This window comes from Tiliqua scincoides, chromosome 10 (genome assembly GCF_035046505.1).
Source record: "Tiliqua scincoides isolate rTilSci1 chromosome 10, rTilSci1.hap2, whole genome shotgun sequence".
NCBI lineage: Eukaryota > Metazoa > Chordata > Lepidosauria > Squamata > Scincidae > Tiliqua > Tiliqua scincoides.
The window spans coordinates 8,436,245-8,452,113 of NC_089830.1; the positions used below are offsets into that span (position 1 = coordinate 8,436,245).

The 15,869-nt window shown below is 45.9% G+C and overlaps 1 protein-coding gene across 1 annotated transcript; it reads left to right on the top strand.

The window, feature by feature from the left end:
* The first annotated feature begins 794 nt into the window (after window positions 1-794).
* MRPS15 (mitochondrial ribosomal protein S15) lies at window positions 795-15,555 on the top strand. Its single transcript, XM_066638758.1, has 9 exons — window positions 795-802; window positions 5,059-5,297; window positions 6,438-6,500; window positions 7,805-7,880; window positions 9,167-9,215; window positions 10,035-10,119; window positions 11,872-11,930; window positions 13,030-13,221; window positions 15,323-15,555. The coding sequence occupies exons 1-9, from the start codon at window positions 795-797 to the stop codon at window positions 15,443-15,445; spliced, it is 894 nt and encodes a 297-aa protein (XP_066494855.1). The 3' UTR covers window positions 15,446-15,555.
* Window positions 15,556-15,869: the final 314 nt, after the last annotated feature.

Sequence of the window (15,869 nt, forward strand, 5' to 3'; positions counted from 1 at the left end):
TTCTCACTACTGCTGTTATTTATCATGTACATAAACAGCTGCAAAGCACAACTGCTTCAACATTTTATGTGTATTTTATTCATTTGTTCCATTTATATGCTGCTTGGTTCTGCCAAAGTACTTGTGGCAATTTACAGTTCAATTCAAAATAATAATTTACAACCTAACAGACCCAATTAAAGGGGGGGGGGGGAAGGATGGGAAGGAAGGAGAAACAGAATCAAATGCAGCAGACCCCAACCCTAGTGCTATAATGTTCTGAAATTTCTTTTTTCTTGCATTTTTGCCAATGTTCTCCATGCTCACCATTTTGGTTTTCCACAGAGACCTTACTTCAGTCAGAATTTTTAAAAAGGCATCTTAGAAAAATGAAGATGTATTTATTTTTTACCATTTAATGCTGCCCTTGTTCCAAGGAGCTCAGGGTGGTGTACGTAGTTGCTCCCCTCCTTTTGTCCTCACAACAACCCTGTGAGGTAGGTGAGGCAGAGGGAATGACTGACCCAAGATCACCCAGGAAGCCTCACGGCTGAGTGGGGATTTGAACCTGGATCTTAGTTGCAAAACTTCAACAGAGCTTCAAGAGCTCAGTAACAGCCCAATCCTATCCACACTTTCCTGGGAGTAAGCCCAAGTGACTCTAATGGGACTTACTTCTGAGTAGACATGCATAGGATTGTGCTTTAAGGCATGCAACACCTAGGAGCAAGCCACACTGATATAATGGGACTTACTTTTGAGTAGATATGCTTAGGAATGGGCTCTAATTCCCCTCCCCTAAAAGTCACCTCAAAATGCCCAGGTAAGAAACCCACTGTAGAAGTCATTCTGGGAGTGGGGGACACAAAGGTCAGTTGATCCAGTCAGGCAAAGGAACAGGACCTGCAAGTCCAGCCTAAGGTTTCTGGACACATGAGAAGGTGCACCAGATGCCATTCCCTTTTCCTGCTGGTCAGTCAGCTGCTACCTCCACAAGGCTTCTGGATCCCTGGATTTTTTTGGGGGGAGGAGTGGGGAAGAGAAGTGAAAGAAGAAGTATGGTGGGCTAGAGCTCTGTTTCTCAACCTGTGGTATGGGTGCCACCAGTGATACTTGAGGTGGTACTTGTGGGACCCCTGGACACCTGCTGGAGTGGGACACAACAGTGGTAGGAGGCTCCAAAACATGCTTTTCCACACTTGGAAAAGCCCTTCTCCCATCCACCCTGAGCCTCTTACTGGTGTTTGTCATGTCCCATCTGGCCTCCCAATTCCGAAGTAACTCGCAATGATGTCATTGCCAATTACTTCAAGTCAGGGTGACCAAATGTCATAACTTCAGAAGAGGACAAGGCACCTCAAAATGTAGGACATCCAAGGAAAATGTAGGACATGACAAAATAAAAGCTAACAACTCTCATATATTGATTTCATGTGGTTAATTTAAACACTATATTACATTATTAAATCTAAAACTATATTACATATAATTCATTAATTACAAGAAGGCTGTACGCTATACACTACCTACTCAAAGGGAAAAGGAGGATATTTAAGTTCTTTTACAGGACACAAAGTTAAAAAGAGGGCATGTCCTGAAGAAAGAGAATGTCTGGTCACCCTCCTTCTGGTGGTACTTGGAACAGGTAGACCATGTGATGTGGTACAGTGGAGGACAGAGAAACACTGCGCTGACCAGCAGGAAAAGGGAATGGCATCTGGTGCACCTTCTCATGTGTCCAGAAACCTTAGGCTGGACTTGCAGGTCCTGTTCCTTTGCCTGACTGGATCAACTGATCTCCATTTCAAATTGGAGAGTATCTCCAAAGCTCTATTGATACAGGCTAGTGAAAGCCACAAGCCATTATGCCATGCTATGAGTGTTTATAGCCAATTATGCTAAAACTAATCATTTATGTTTACTTATGTTCAAATGTTAATGAACCAAATGTTAATGGGTGTTTATAGCTAAATTAGTTATCTGTTTCTATGATTCAAGAAAAAGGAAAATGTTATGCCCACAGACCAGCTTAGATCTATTTCTGCCCTCTCTCAGTCTAAAGAAGTCTGATGTAGGAAGTGCAGGCAATAAATCAGTAAAAGAATGTTTCTTAGCAAGCTGTCAAAAGCTAGATAAGTGTTTAAGCTTCAAAGCACTGTTTCTAGCTGTCAAGTTTAATTGGTAAAATGATAAATGAAGCTAAGCTGTAGTTCCATTTACACTCCCAAGCTTGAATGCCTGCTTCTAAACAGAGAAAGCACATTAAAAGAAGATTTTCGTATTTTGAAACATTCAGGCTTCTGAACAGGGAACATGCTGGATTTTAAAATATAACTCAACAGGCTTTCCAAAATATGCACTGGGAAGAGCTATTAAAAGGTCAAAGGATCACAAAGTACACGTATGTGTTGCATGTCAAAGAGAGTATGATGCCTGCTTGTCTTTTAATGTTTAATGAGTAGTGTCTTTAAGGCTGTAAATCAACAAAAGACTCTTAGCAAAAGCACTAGGTAAGGTGAACGCTTCATCAAAGGGAGTACGCTGGAATTTACATCTCAAGTTAATTGCTGTTATGACAGGTGAAACTAAACAGAACCATGCCAAAGCAACACACCAAAGTTTCATAGAAATGCCAAATGAATTATTAAAGTTAGCATTAATATTCTTCACTGCCTTAATAGAGTAAAATTAACAATATATAAGGAAGAATGAATTTTAGCTGTTAAAACGGTTTGATACACAGAAATAATTAAATTTGGCTATTGAAAGATGTTCCAGTCATGTAATTCAAATTGCAACTTTAGCAGAAGCCTCACAGACAAGCTCATAGATCTGGAATGTGAGGAAAACAACTCCCCACAGATAAGACTTCTCTGTAAGACTTCAGAGGACTTTTAGTCCAGCTTCTTAAATTTAATTGGAACTAGAGAGGTACATTCAAAGAGAGATTAGATACAACATACAGGAAAGACAGATTTATAAGTAGCCAGGAAGCAGCTGCATAAGAATTGGGAAAGAGATAGCACTACCATTTTAATGAGGAGACAGTTTATCTTGTTGGACAAACAGAGATGGAGTTTACTGAAATACAGACACTTGCAAATCAAATGGACAGGAACAAGATAAGTAAAGTTGTCTATGAAAAAGCCCCTAATTAGCAAACATTCCTAAGAATCTCTGTCAAGATGTAAACGCTGGCAGAAGGGGCTAGATTTAATTAAAGAGAAATGTTTCTTAAAATCCTTATTTACATAAAAGTTAGGTTTTCTTGTATTGAATAAACATCCCTTAAGGGATCCCATATGGGATCACAACTAGAGAAAACTTGATACAATGTTAGCACACAACCCCACGGAGTCTGGTGCAAGGAATGTTAGGGAAAAACAGATGGTACTTGTCAAGGTCAGGGGAGAATTGCAAGACATATCAAAACCTAGTTCTGTAATAAATGAGTAAACAGTGCCATCTAGTGGTTTTTGGAATCCATAAGATATATATGTCTCAATGTAAATTTTGACCATATATGGAAACAGTAACTTGAAACTGACCAATCAGATGCTTGTAAATCTGTGACCAATCCTGAGAAAGCCTCCATTTCTGATGTCATAACCCCAGCCAACGACAGTGTGAGATTTTCAAACAAAGAAGCCAAAATACTATATAAGAAGAAGGCTCACACTGGAAAAGGGCTTTTTCTCTGAGAGTTCTCACATACCTTCCATTACTCTCTTCTTTTGGACAGGAGTCCCTGAGAAGCCCGTTGCTGGCAATGAATAAGGCTTGCAAACAGAGTTTGCTTTTGAACTTTGCTGCTGACCTTGCAACACTATCACTACACTTCCTCTTCCTTTTTAAATCTAGGTATCAGGCAAAGAAGGAACTGTGGTTGAGGCCAGCTAAGGGGGAGTATCATCTGATACATCCTTTGAAATGCTGGAAGTTCTTGGACTGGCCCAGGGGTAGACACTCCCCAGGATGTTAGCAATGCACCCCAGTTCCTCCTTCTCTTTACAAGAGGTCTCAGTGAACCTCTTTTGATCAGCAGGCTGAATTAATTCATGTAAAGTCAAATCCTGGGCCATAACAAAAATGTATGTAATGGTTGTAATGCATGTACTTTATGTATGTATGCATGCATGTATGTTATGTAATGTGTATGTAATGCATGTATGCAACGTAATGTGTGTGATGTATGTATGCAGTGTAATGTGTGTATATATAAAATACGTGTATGTAATGTGTGTGTGTATATACTGTATATTCATTAAATTCATTACATATATATTACATTACATTCATACATTACAACCATATAATGGTTGTAAATATATTTTTGTAATGTATGTATATAATATAATGTATGCATGTAATGTGTGTATATATAATGTATATGTGTGTAATGCATGTATGTATGTTTGTAATATATGCATGTAATGTTATGTGTGTATGTATGTTATGTAATGTATGTAATGTAATGTGTATGTAAATAATGTAATGAATATACAGTATACACACACATTACATACATATATTTTACATATATATATATTTTACACACACACACATTCATACATGCATTACATACGCATTACATTATATTACATACATACATACATACATACATTAAGTACATGCATTACAACCATTACATACATTTTTTGTTGTGCATTCAATGTATGTATTCAACGTATGCATTTAAAATGCACTCATGGCATGCATGAGGTCCACGTGGTGCAAAGTATGGCTGGAAGCTCCTTTTGCAACCACGTCAGACAGCTCAATCCTATGCGTGTCTACTCAGAAGTAAGTCCCATTAGAGTCAATGGGGCTTACTCTCAGGAAAGTGCGGATAGGATTGGGCTGTGAGATGGAAAGCAAGAGCTCTATTCCTGGCTGGGAGCTAGGAGAGCACCTGCCAGGAGGAGGAGGCAGTGCTGGGCTACAGGCACCACTGAACTGACTCGATACGAGACAGACGTGCAGTCTCTGACACGCCAAACCAGGTTCACACGTGCACAGTGATCACGCTTCCTCTGCAATCATCACGCCCAGAGTGGCCTGCTCGGTTCGATTGTGCAGGGACTGGGAGACTGTGCGGGGAGGCGGCCTGCTATTGGTCAAGACTCGCGGAGGCGCCGATCGATATCCTCGGCGCTCCTCTAACGAGGCCTTGCCCGGGACTGGGAGAAATGGCTGCGCCCAGGAGCTAAGGGAAGAACAGGGCGCGGAGCAGAGGATGCTGCGGAGCGCCTGGGCGGCCGCGCTGCGGAGCTGTAGCCGCTTGAGCCTGCGCGGGGCCACGGCGCGGGGAGTGCAGAGTAAGGGCAGGGCAGGCAAGGCAGGGCAGGCGCACGTGGGCCGTCCAGGGAAGGGCTTTGCGGCCTGCAACCCACGCACTCTCCCCTCTCCCACCACTTAACTGGACGGGGTTTGAGCCTGTGTTAGTCTGTGGAACTCCCTGCCACCGGATTTCGGGGTGGCACCTGAAATCCTGCTTGCCTTTCGAAGGGGATTGGACAGATGGAGGGAGGAAAAGGCTATCACAGGTTACAAGCCGTGATGGGTGCATGCAACCTCCTGGTTCTAGAAGTGGTATGTGGAACTCCTTGCCACAGGATGCGGTGATGGCATCTGATCTGGATTGGACAGACTGATGAATGTCCAAAATACACATAAAGCTGGGTGCTGCAAACAAAATGGTATTTGTTGAAGGGACCTCCCTGGTTTCCAGCAGATGGTCTTTTGTACCCCCTTTGTTCCAGACAGAGTGGAAGTGACCTCACTCTGCTTTAAAGATCTCCCTTTAAAGATGCGCCTCCCCCTAACCATTTTGGAAGATGCTGTGTTCGCATGCTGTGGTAACAACCTGGTTGCTGCTGTTTATCCTGTCCCTGTCCCATTCCCTGCAGTGGGGGAGAAAACACATTGAGTTGCCCTTATTCAAATGTGGGACGTGGGCAGCCTAATCCTAAGTCACCCCCACTAATTCAGCCCCACTGGATACTGCCCCCTTCCCAGCCTCAACACTCCCTCCACTCCCTGGTCTCTGCCCTATTCCTCCCTCACCCAATTCTGCTTGCCCCCTTCCTTGCTGACTTACTGATTCTGGGGCTGTTCTTGGCTCCACTGGCTTGCAGCCACTTACCACTTGGAGCAGAGGTCCAGCCACACTCTATGATGGTGTGTGTCCTTTTGCAACAGCCATACAGTACGGAGTGCCAATAGGATTGGACCGGGAGTCAGGCAAAAAATGTTCCTTGGTGGAGTAGTGTTCTCAGAGTGACAAGGTGGTGTTTTCTTTGCCAGCCCCAAGGTAGAGGAGAGACACCAAAACAGCACCCTCTCATCAAAGAACTTGGCACAAGGAAACTGCTGCTGCATTGTGCAGTGTGGTAAAGACTAAGACACATGAAATGTCACTGTGCATATACTGACCCTGCTCTTTTCTGTCTATTTAGGTAAGAGCTCCTTCCTTCAACCAGCCAGGGATTATGCCAGAATTGCCCGGAAAAAAAAGCAAGGTTGGTGTCCTACATTCTTTGAAGGCTTTGGTCTATGCCAGGGGTGCCCAAACCTGGGGCCACTTGTGACCCTCAAGGATTCCCAATCCAGCCTGCGGGGAGCCCCCAGTCTCCAATGAGCCTCTGGCCCTCCAGAGACTTGCTGGAGCCCAAGCTGGCCTGACACAACTGCTCTCAGCGTGATGGCCAACTGTTCGACCTCTTGTGTGAGCTGCGGGACAAGGGCTCCCTCCACTGCTTGCTGTTTCATATCTGTCATGCAGCAGTGGCAGCAAAGGAAAGGCTGACCTTGCTTTGTGCAAGGCCTTTTATAGGCCTTGAGTTATTGCAAGACCTTCATTAGTTCCATCTCTAATATATTCATTTATTCAAATTTGAAATGTAAATTAATTGTTTTTTCCCCAGCCCCCGACACATTGTCAGTGAGATGATGTGGCCCTCCTGCCAAAAAGTTTGGACACCCCTTGTCTGTGCAAAAGTGTTTTGCTCTCATGTGCTACTAATGCAGTTGGTCTGAAAGAGACGTTTGTCTGAACTGATTTTAGTCCAGCTGCTGAGGGCATTCCATTACAGTGCTTCTAGTGTCCTGGATTTGAGCCTCAATTTCTTATCCCAAACCTTCATCCAACAAGAGGAGACCTAAAGGCTCAGTGGAAAAGCCACTGACACGCTGCCCCTTGCTCCATGGTTTGTTGACCCAGGAAATTGGTGAGCCAACTTCCTGGAAACTTCTCAACCCTTAAATCTTTCTGAACTGGAATACTCTGCAAGGCATGACCCTACCAGTGGTGTTGCTAGGGGGGTTGCAGGCTATACCGAGTGATGTGCATGGGGGGGGGTGACACCACTGTTGGCCAAAATTTTTAAAATCTTGGTATTTTTGAATAATGCCATCGTTATATATCATTCAATGCGTGATTTCATGCAGAATGCAATGATACAAATCACGTTAAAATATCTCTATTCTATCAAACATTATAGGCAAAAAACCAGTGGGGTGGGGAAGTGGTGCATCACCACTCCCACCACCCGGGCCTTGCCCTGCCCGCTGCATGGAAGGTGGTCCACTGCATGGAAGGTGGGTGACATGTTAACTTCCCACACCAGGTGATGCAAACCCTAGTGGCACCACTGGTCCCTACCCATATTTGTCAGGAGTTGCAGAGAGCTGCTTTCTGCAGTCTGTCCAGGCACCAGTTAGTGAGCTTCCTTTAGCCACTGTCAGAAACCCAATGCTTGACTAGAGAGATCAGGGTCTGATTAGGAAGGCAGCTGTTAGATTCTTATCAGTCTTTTCTTTGCAGAAATTCCCAGCCATTTGGATGACTTACCTCCTACCATGTTGAAGAAAGATTATGCCAAGCTCCCAGTTGTAGACAAGTAAGGTTTGCAAGGGAACATAAGACTAATCAGAGTTGCTTGATGGAGGAAAACAGTGACTCCAGGCAGCACTTGCATGATGTTGGCCTGCTCTTACCTCTGCTCTTACCAAACTGTTGTGTAATGAGGAAGGAGGGAGCCTAAGGAGCAACTGGTTAGGCCTTATTTTACTGGCTGGTGTGCTCAGATTAACAATATCCCTCCCTTTATCCCTCCCTTTATATTTATATACCTTTATATACCTCCATCTCCTATACCAGTTCTCCAGAACAGAAGCAGGCTCTTAATGTTAAAGGTCAAACTACACATTGCAACAAATGCAACATGTGACTTTGCATTATGATTTTTTTATTTGGGGGGGGCTAAACAAGGTGCAACTGGGGGGCTTTAGGATGTTTCCCCCACTGTGGTTCCAATCCTTCACAGTGGAAGGATCCAACCTTCCACTTTTTAATTGAGGAAAAATTTAATTGAGGAAACCTTCCAACCTTTTTAACTGAGGAAAAAACTCTATTGGCAACCCATGAAAGGTCCCGTCCCCCCCCCAATTAAAATACTGCATGGGAAAATCAGAACTGTAGTGGAGACATTCTAAAGACCCTTAACCCCCTCCACTGCAGTTTTACCCCATTTCAGTCCTTCTACACAATGTTTATGAACAACAAAACACAGCACATTGCATTCCATGTCCTGTGTAATTGATCCTAAGCTTGATGCTTGTTCTGAATATCTTAACGTTATTCCCTTTGTTGTAAAGTTCCTTCAGAATTCTGGGGCAGGAGCCTGGGACCAGATATGTTGCTGGGTGAGGACAGAGCTATTACACCTATGCTGAGCAGTCGAGGGATGGAGCTTTTCAGGAGTGCCTGATGGCTCCACCCTTTCCCAGGTCTTCTCTGTTCCCTCGTCTGGAGGACGAACATGGGCATTGGTGCTGCGTTGTGAGCAGATCAGAGGGATGGGAAACCTGACACTGTGACAAGGGGCACTGTGTGTGCCAGACCTGTTGCTTTGGCAAGGGCTCATTGTCACTGCTGCTGCTGAGGTCCCAGATTAGGGAGAGTCCAAAGCTGGGATGAGGGTCCTGGCCCGAGGCATTGGGTTTTCTGATGTCAGAACGCCCCATGAGTGGGATGTTCTTTTGGGGGCAGGGGGCATTGAGTTTCCACAGTCTTGTGCAGCAATAGGATTTTGCTGCTACTCCTCTTTGGAGGAGATCTCATCTGGTCCAAGAACTTGCAGGTCCAGGCAGACAAGAAACCGAGGGACTCTGTGCTTTTCTGCAGGGTGGATGATGTCGTAAGAAGACTGCTGTCCTTGGAAATGGCAAGCCAGGTCAGTTCTCCTTGGGTAACTTGGGATTCAGGACAAATCTTCCTTCAAGACTGTTTGCTTTCACCTATTCCATGTTTTTGCCAATTCTTAGTGTCTGGAGGCAGTAGCAGATTGTGAGCTCAGGAACAGGGAGTTGTGTTGACAACTTCTTTGGTTAAAAACAGCATGTAAGTGATTAACACAAACTTTATAGTATGCAAGGAGATGAACTGTCAGCATTATAAGTAAAATTGCCAAAAAACAGGCTATCCCATTTGCTTTCCACCACCCTATACCAGGGGTGTCAGACATAAGGCCCGTGGGCTGGATGTGGCCCTTGGAAGCAATTTCTCTGGCCCCTGTGATAATTGGGCTCTCTCATATCTTAAAAATATGAACAAGATTTGCACATTTTGTTTTCTGTTATTTGCAGCTGAGTTTCTATGTGAGGACAAAATGCTCTGACCATCATCTGCTTCATGATGTCTCTTCCTGCTTAATGATGTCAATTCCGGCCCTCAGCAGGCACCACGAATGATATTCGGCCCACTATATGAAATGAGCTTGACACTCCTGACCTTAATAGTCCCAGGGCCCAATCCTTTCCACCTTTCCAGCACCGATACAGTCACAGTGCAGTTCCGTGATAAGGAAACAAATGTTCCCTTACTTTGAGGAGCCCTCTGTGACTGCCCATCCACTGCAGGAGGCAACACACACCCTGTTGGCATGGCTGCATCAACATTGGAAAATTAAATAGGTTTGGGCTCCTATAAACACTGGAACACGTGATTGGGCTGTCAGTGGCCCCAGATAACAGTGTTTTCCTTGTACCTGTAGAAGGAGAAAGTTAAAATAAAGAGAGAGCAGCTTGCAGACAAAGTCCGGAAGGCTACAAATGACAATGGGTCCTTTGAAGTTCAAGGTAAGCAGAAACATCAAAGAGAAAAAGCTGCCTCTTCTTCCTTTCAGTGTCATCTTTCGAGCACCACACCAATCACCAGGGGGAAGCCAGAAGCACCTGCTTTGGTCTGAGAGGCACCTGGCTTGTAGCACGGTGTTGAGGTCCCAAGTTTAGATCTTCATAATTTTGACTCGCAAATCCTTCATGCTCCCACACTCCTGTGATGTATAAAGTGTGTGTTTTCCAGCTTTCTCAAAGGAACCAGAGGAGGGACTCCTTTTTTAAAAATAATAATAATAATAATAATAATGATAATAATTATTATTATTAAAAGCAGCCATTCCTGCACTGTTCAATACAGGATTTGGGCTCCCATTGCTGTATCAAAATGGCCACTGGGAATTCACCCTTCCTTGACATGGTCCTCTTGAGGAGTGAGACACTGTTATCACCTTGCCCTTGTCTTAAAACATGTGCAAATAATACAGAAGTAAGCTTCTCCCCCCCCCCCCACACAACTGGCTCTGTCCAAAAGTCTCTAACAGTTTTGACTTCTGTCCTTGTGAGGATGAAGCATGCAAGACATGAAGCAACATGAAGCATGAAGTTGCCATGAAGCAACATGAAGCAGTTGCTTCAGCTGTTGCAAATGATGCCAGGAAGGGCCCCTTTCCTGCCTTTTCAACCTCTCATGGCTGTCGTTTTTATTAGCAATATGACAGTCCCCTCCTATACCTTTTGCATTGTTGGTCCAGCATGAGGGGTTAACCACTGCTGTTGTTCTCGGCTTTGACCTCTCACAGAAAAGAAAGTAGTAGCTGGCCCAAAGTCCCTTGCAATAAGTTAAAGTGGATGGAAGATAGTTCCTTTCAAGTACAGCATAGCTCAGGGGTGTCAACTATAAGGCCCGGGGGCAGATGAGGCTGGCAGAAGCTCTTTATCCATGCCTCCCAGCAACACCATCAGCTGCTTTCTGCTGCTGAGCTGTGTTAAGTTGTCACTGCTGAAAGGGCAGACCACATAATAATTGGGCTCTTCCATGTCTTGCAAATATGATCAAGATTTGTGTATTTTCTCTCCTATTGTGGCTAGTGAGTTCCTGGGTGAGAAAAAGTCCTTTTTTGTCTTGACTTGCTTCATGACTTCACTTCCTGCTTAATGACATCACTTTTGGCCCTCAGCAGGCATCATGAATGCTATTTGGCCCTCTCTGTGAAATGAGTTTGACACCCCTGGTCTAGCCAAACCGTTTCTTCTGTGGAGGACAGAAATGGTTACACTCTTAACCTGTTTGCCCTGTCCATTTCAGACAACCCAGGAGGAAAAGCAGTAGACTTTCAGCAGCAGGACTGTCCTTGGCTGGGTCAAGTGCTACCACCCAGCAATAAACTAGTGCACCGGTTCTCACACTTTTCAGCGCCATGACCCACCTCAGCAGTAGGTTGTGATGTGATGCTCCTGGTATTGCCTGAATGCCTTATCGGGAGCCCCAGAGCCCTCTTCTGGGCTGTGCTAGGCCCGTGGCCTACTCTGTTGGCCTCTGCAGGCTTCAGAATTGCCCACAGGGACTGGAAGTGAGGTCTGCATAGTTTGGGTCCAGTGAATTGCCTACAGTTTGGAAAAGTGATATTGTCCCAATATGTGAACACGTCGGAAGAGATGCATTTGGCTAATTTCTGCCTGTGTCCAAGTACAACTTTTTACAGTAGGTTCAAGAAAACGTACTGTTGGGTGTACGTGTACCTGGTCTTTAATAGCAACTTTCTTTTGCAGTTGCCTACTTGACAGCCAAGATCCAAACGCTGCAGGAACATTTCCATCAGCATCCCAAGGTAATTCTCTTTGAAGCAAGCAATGTATGTTTTATTGCAATATTCTTCAGCTTGTGGGTCGTGGTCCCAGTGGGGTCGCATAGCCTCATTTGGGGGGTCACTTTCAAAGCCTGTGCAAAAAAGGGCTTTGATCCAATCCAATCAGGCTTATCAAAACTGGGTTCCTGATATTATCTTTCCCAGCCTCTTCTTGCTGTCTTCCCCAGAGCTCCTAAGGTTGACCCAGCTCAGACTACTACCTCCTTGTTGTGAAGACACAGGTGGGGTAAAACAGGGTGGGAAGGAGGTGGGTGGCAATGGGGTTTAAGCAGATAGGGTCCCAGGATCAATGGAGTATCAGTTCCAGTCGCATACTTTATTTATTGGGGTAGTGGCGCAGAAAAGGTTGAAGACCACTGTGCTATTGCATGAAACGCAATAGCCCCAAAATCAGGAGACCACATGCCTTTTAGGCTGAAATGACTTTGGCTTTCCTTTGAACGCTTTCTGTGGCAATACTGTTGAGATGAAACCTTTACTGCCATAGTATTAATGGATATTGAGCTCCGGTAAATTGTTGCAGTCCTTCTGGCTCTCAGCTGAACTGAATGGAATAGGTCAGTCCAGCCCCATAGGCCAGCCCATCCACAAGGCCAAATGAGACAGTCTCCACTGGCAAAAGATTGCTGGGGGCACCCACTTTCATTTACCCCCTGCTTCTGCTCCTCTCCCACTCCCTAAGTTGCAAATGGAGCAGAAGAAGAAGTCTGAAGGACAAGAGAATGGTGGCTTGGAGTATCTTCCTTTCTAGCCCACCATTCTCTACTCCTGCACATGTCTTTCTCTGCTCCATCTCCCACTTTTTTTTAAATCCATGGAGTGGGAAGAGCAGACTGGAACATTGACAGATGAGAGAGGGCAGCATTTGACACAATGCCTTCGGTGTCAGGAGATCTTGGGGTGAGGTCTCGAATATGCTGGATAAAGCCATTCTTTTCTGGCAATGAGCAGCAGCATAATCATAATAAGAATATTTAATAATAAGCTGGACGATTGAATCATTAGAAGAACTTTAATTAGCAGGCATCTCTGTAATTGACATGCCTCACCCCTTCTTCAGGACAAGAGTAACCGTCGCCGGTTGTTGATGGCCATAGACCGACGGAAAAAGCTCCTGGTGTACCTTCGCAACCGCCGCTATGATGTCTTTGAGAACACCTGCAAGCAGCTGGGCATAGAGTACGCTCCCACTCCTCAGTACCGCCGGAAACCCACACGGCGCTCGCTTGCAAAGAAAGCCTTGGTCAAAAGGGTAAGCGGAGAGTGACTGGCTGGCTCAGCTTGATGTAGTATCAGCTGCAACCTGGGTTTGGTGGGAAGGCTGTGCTTAGAATGCGGTTCTTTGTTTTCCTGTGAAAATGGAGCCGGCAAACTGCATTCAGAGAGCCTTCTGAGGAAGAGCTTAAGATGGTTTGCTTAGGCAGAGTTGCATAGTGAGGAGGAGGTCTTGGGTAGCCTGCAAGGAGTTAGCTTTTGGCCCAATTCTGTCTGCCAGGGGATGCTGGCAGAAGCAATGTTCCTCCGGTAAGTACAACAAAATCACTAGTGCAATGGCTAGTGGCCATGCATGTGGTCCGGCCGGGAGGACACTATCCACTGTTAGTAGTAGTGGTGGCGGGTGGTGGGAGGAATGGGGCATTTCTGGGCAGGTGGGGAGGAACTGGGCAATGGATAGAAGGTGGGGGGGTGGATCCAGCAGCAGTGGCACATGCTAGATGTTATCCCCTCTTTTGTAAACCTCCCCACCATAAGCTACTAGAGTAAGTGGGGTATATCTGAAACAACCAATAGGCAACCCCAGGGTCTACATGGAAGTAACTCAAAATAATTTTAACTTATGTGTTTTACTTATGTCCTTGGGTTGCTCCCCCCCCCCCCACCATCATAGGATGCAGTGTGCACCTTTCTGACTTGGCTGCATTGATGCTGGTGGCAGGGGATACAATTGGGTTGTTAGCTTGCAGGCATCTCCCCAGAACTGTGGTCCCAAACCTGCAGTGATGCAGAAACTGCTTTTGTCCTTCAAATGACCTGTGAGAACTTGAGAAAGGATAGGAAGGCACAGGGCAGTTGATAAACAGCTCAGTTTTCCTGCCAGAGAAAGGGCAGAAGGACCTAGAGATGGACCTGGGACTGATGGTGAAGATGGTAGCTTGCAGAAACAGCTTTGCCGTTGATCTCATTGTGCAGGATTACTTGATTGAGTTTCAATGCAGGTTGGCCCGAGCCTAGTCTTCCTCAGCATCCTTTTTCTTTTTTGGTCCTGTGTGTTTGGTGAATACAGGCGCAATCCTAACCTTGAGTTAGGCTGGCCCAAGTCCCTTGGGCTGGCCTAGGAGGGTCGCAAATGTGCCGTAAAGTGTGTTTGCGCCTCCTCGAGGGGAACACAAGCGGAAAAGGTATATGTGGGGGGCAGGTAGGAGGAGGGAGGCGTTCCTGGGCAGGGGGAGGGAGGGCAATGGGTGGCCCCGGGGGCGGGTGGGCGAGGAGAGGAGGTGGCGCTGGGATCCTGCAGTTATGCGGGATCCCACCCCTCGACCCTGGGGAGAACAGAGCGACTTCAAGCTGCTCTGCTCTCTTCAAACTTGACACCTCAGGAGGTGGCGCAAGTCCGAGGAGACCAATTGTGGCCAGCAGCCCTTACCCAGGGGTAAGGGAAAAGTTTCCCCTTACCTCTGGCTGAGCAGCTGCTGGCCACAGTCCTGTGCTGGATACAGTGTAAGCCTCCTGGCTTGCCTGTTCCAGCGCAAGTTGGGATTGTGCCCTATGGCTGTTAGAGAAACATGACTGGGAGTGGGAGAGGCAGCAGCAAGGAAAGGCATTCTTCAATGGCATAATGTCATTTGGTTGTTTTAAAAACAGCAGGCTGTCCTTATCCATGGGCTTGACATCTGCAAATTTGAGTGGCCTCCCTGCACCTCAGAAGGCCTCCTGGATGCAACTGGACGTTGCATGCACAAACCAGAAGTCATTTCCGGCCACATCCAGGAGACCTTCTGAGGGGGTCAGAAGGCCGTGCACAGTCTCTGGATGGCCAGTTGCAGCCCACGGGTAAGTTATTGTGGTGTCCATGGATTTCATTATCCAAGGATTTAATTATCCAAGGATTTTAGTAGCCACACTATGGATCCAGAGGGCCCACTATACACAGTAAATGTAGCAGATGCTTTTGGACATCCAATATGGCAGTCATGGTTGGGAACAATGCCGAAAGAATGGCCATGTGGCAGAGGCCAGGTGAAGAGGCTTGCAGGGGAAGAGGTGGCCAGGGACCACTTCTGCGAAATGTGGCCTTGCATTGGTGCTGCTCAGTGTCCTGTTGTCTCCCCTCCTCTCCCCGGTCAACCCTTTAGGCCTATGAAGAGGTGCGGAAGCTGAAGGCACCGGAGAGACTGAAGCAGAGGCGAGAGTGGCAGGAGCGGGCCAGAGCAGCCAGAGCGCAGGCACTGCAGAACTCTGAAGGGACCCCTGTCTGAGCAGGACGGACCTTGTGTCCCTCTGTTGGGAGGGGAGGGAGGGCTTATTTTAAGCAACAGTCCCCCCAAATGATAACCAATAAATGGTCTATGACCTCCAGCATTCCCTCTGACTTGGTGTGTGTGTGACCATGGAGTCTGGGGTGGAATCAGTGACGCTCTTTCTTGTTCTTTGAATGTACCTAAAGAAAATACTTTTCGTTTGCATCCCTGGATAGCCTCAGCACTTACTGAATTCCTGATGCTTTCCCTACAAGTCTGGGCTGCTAATCTATATGTGTCTTTGGTGATTTATCTTCCATTTCCTATATATGTGTCCTTTTTTCATCTTCAGTTTTTCATGAAGCATTTTGTGCAGCCAGTTTGGCTTTTTGAGATGTCTCTCCTTTCTCTTTCTCATCAGATTTATTTTTCCAGTTGCATC

Coding starts and splice junctions, on each gene's coding strand:
- MRPS15 (XM_066638758.1), top strand. Junction 6,501..7,804: donor TGCCCGGAAAAAAAAGCAAG/GTTGGTGTCCTA, acceptor TTTTCTTTGCAG/AAATTCCCAGCCATTTGGAT. Junction 13,222..15,322: donor AGAAAGCCTTGGTCAAAAGG/GTAAGCGGAGAG, acceptor TCAACCCTTTAG/GCCTATGAAGAGGTGCGGAA.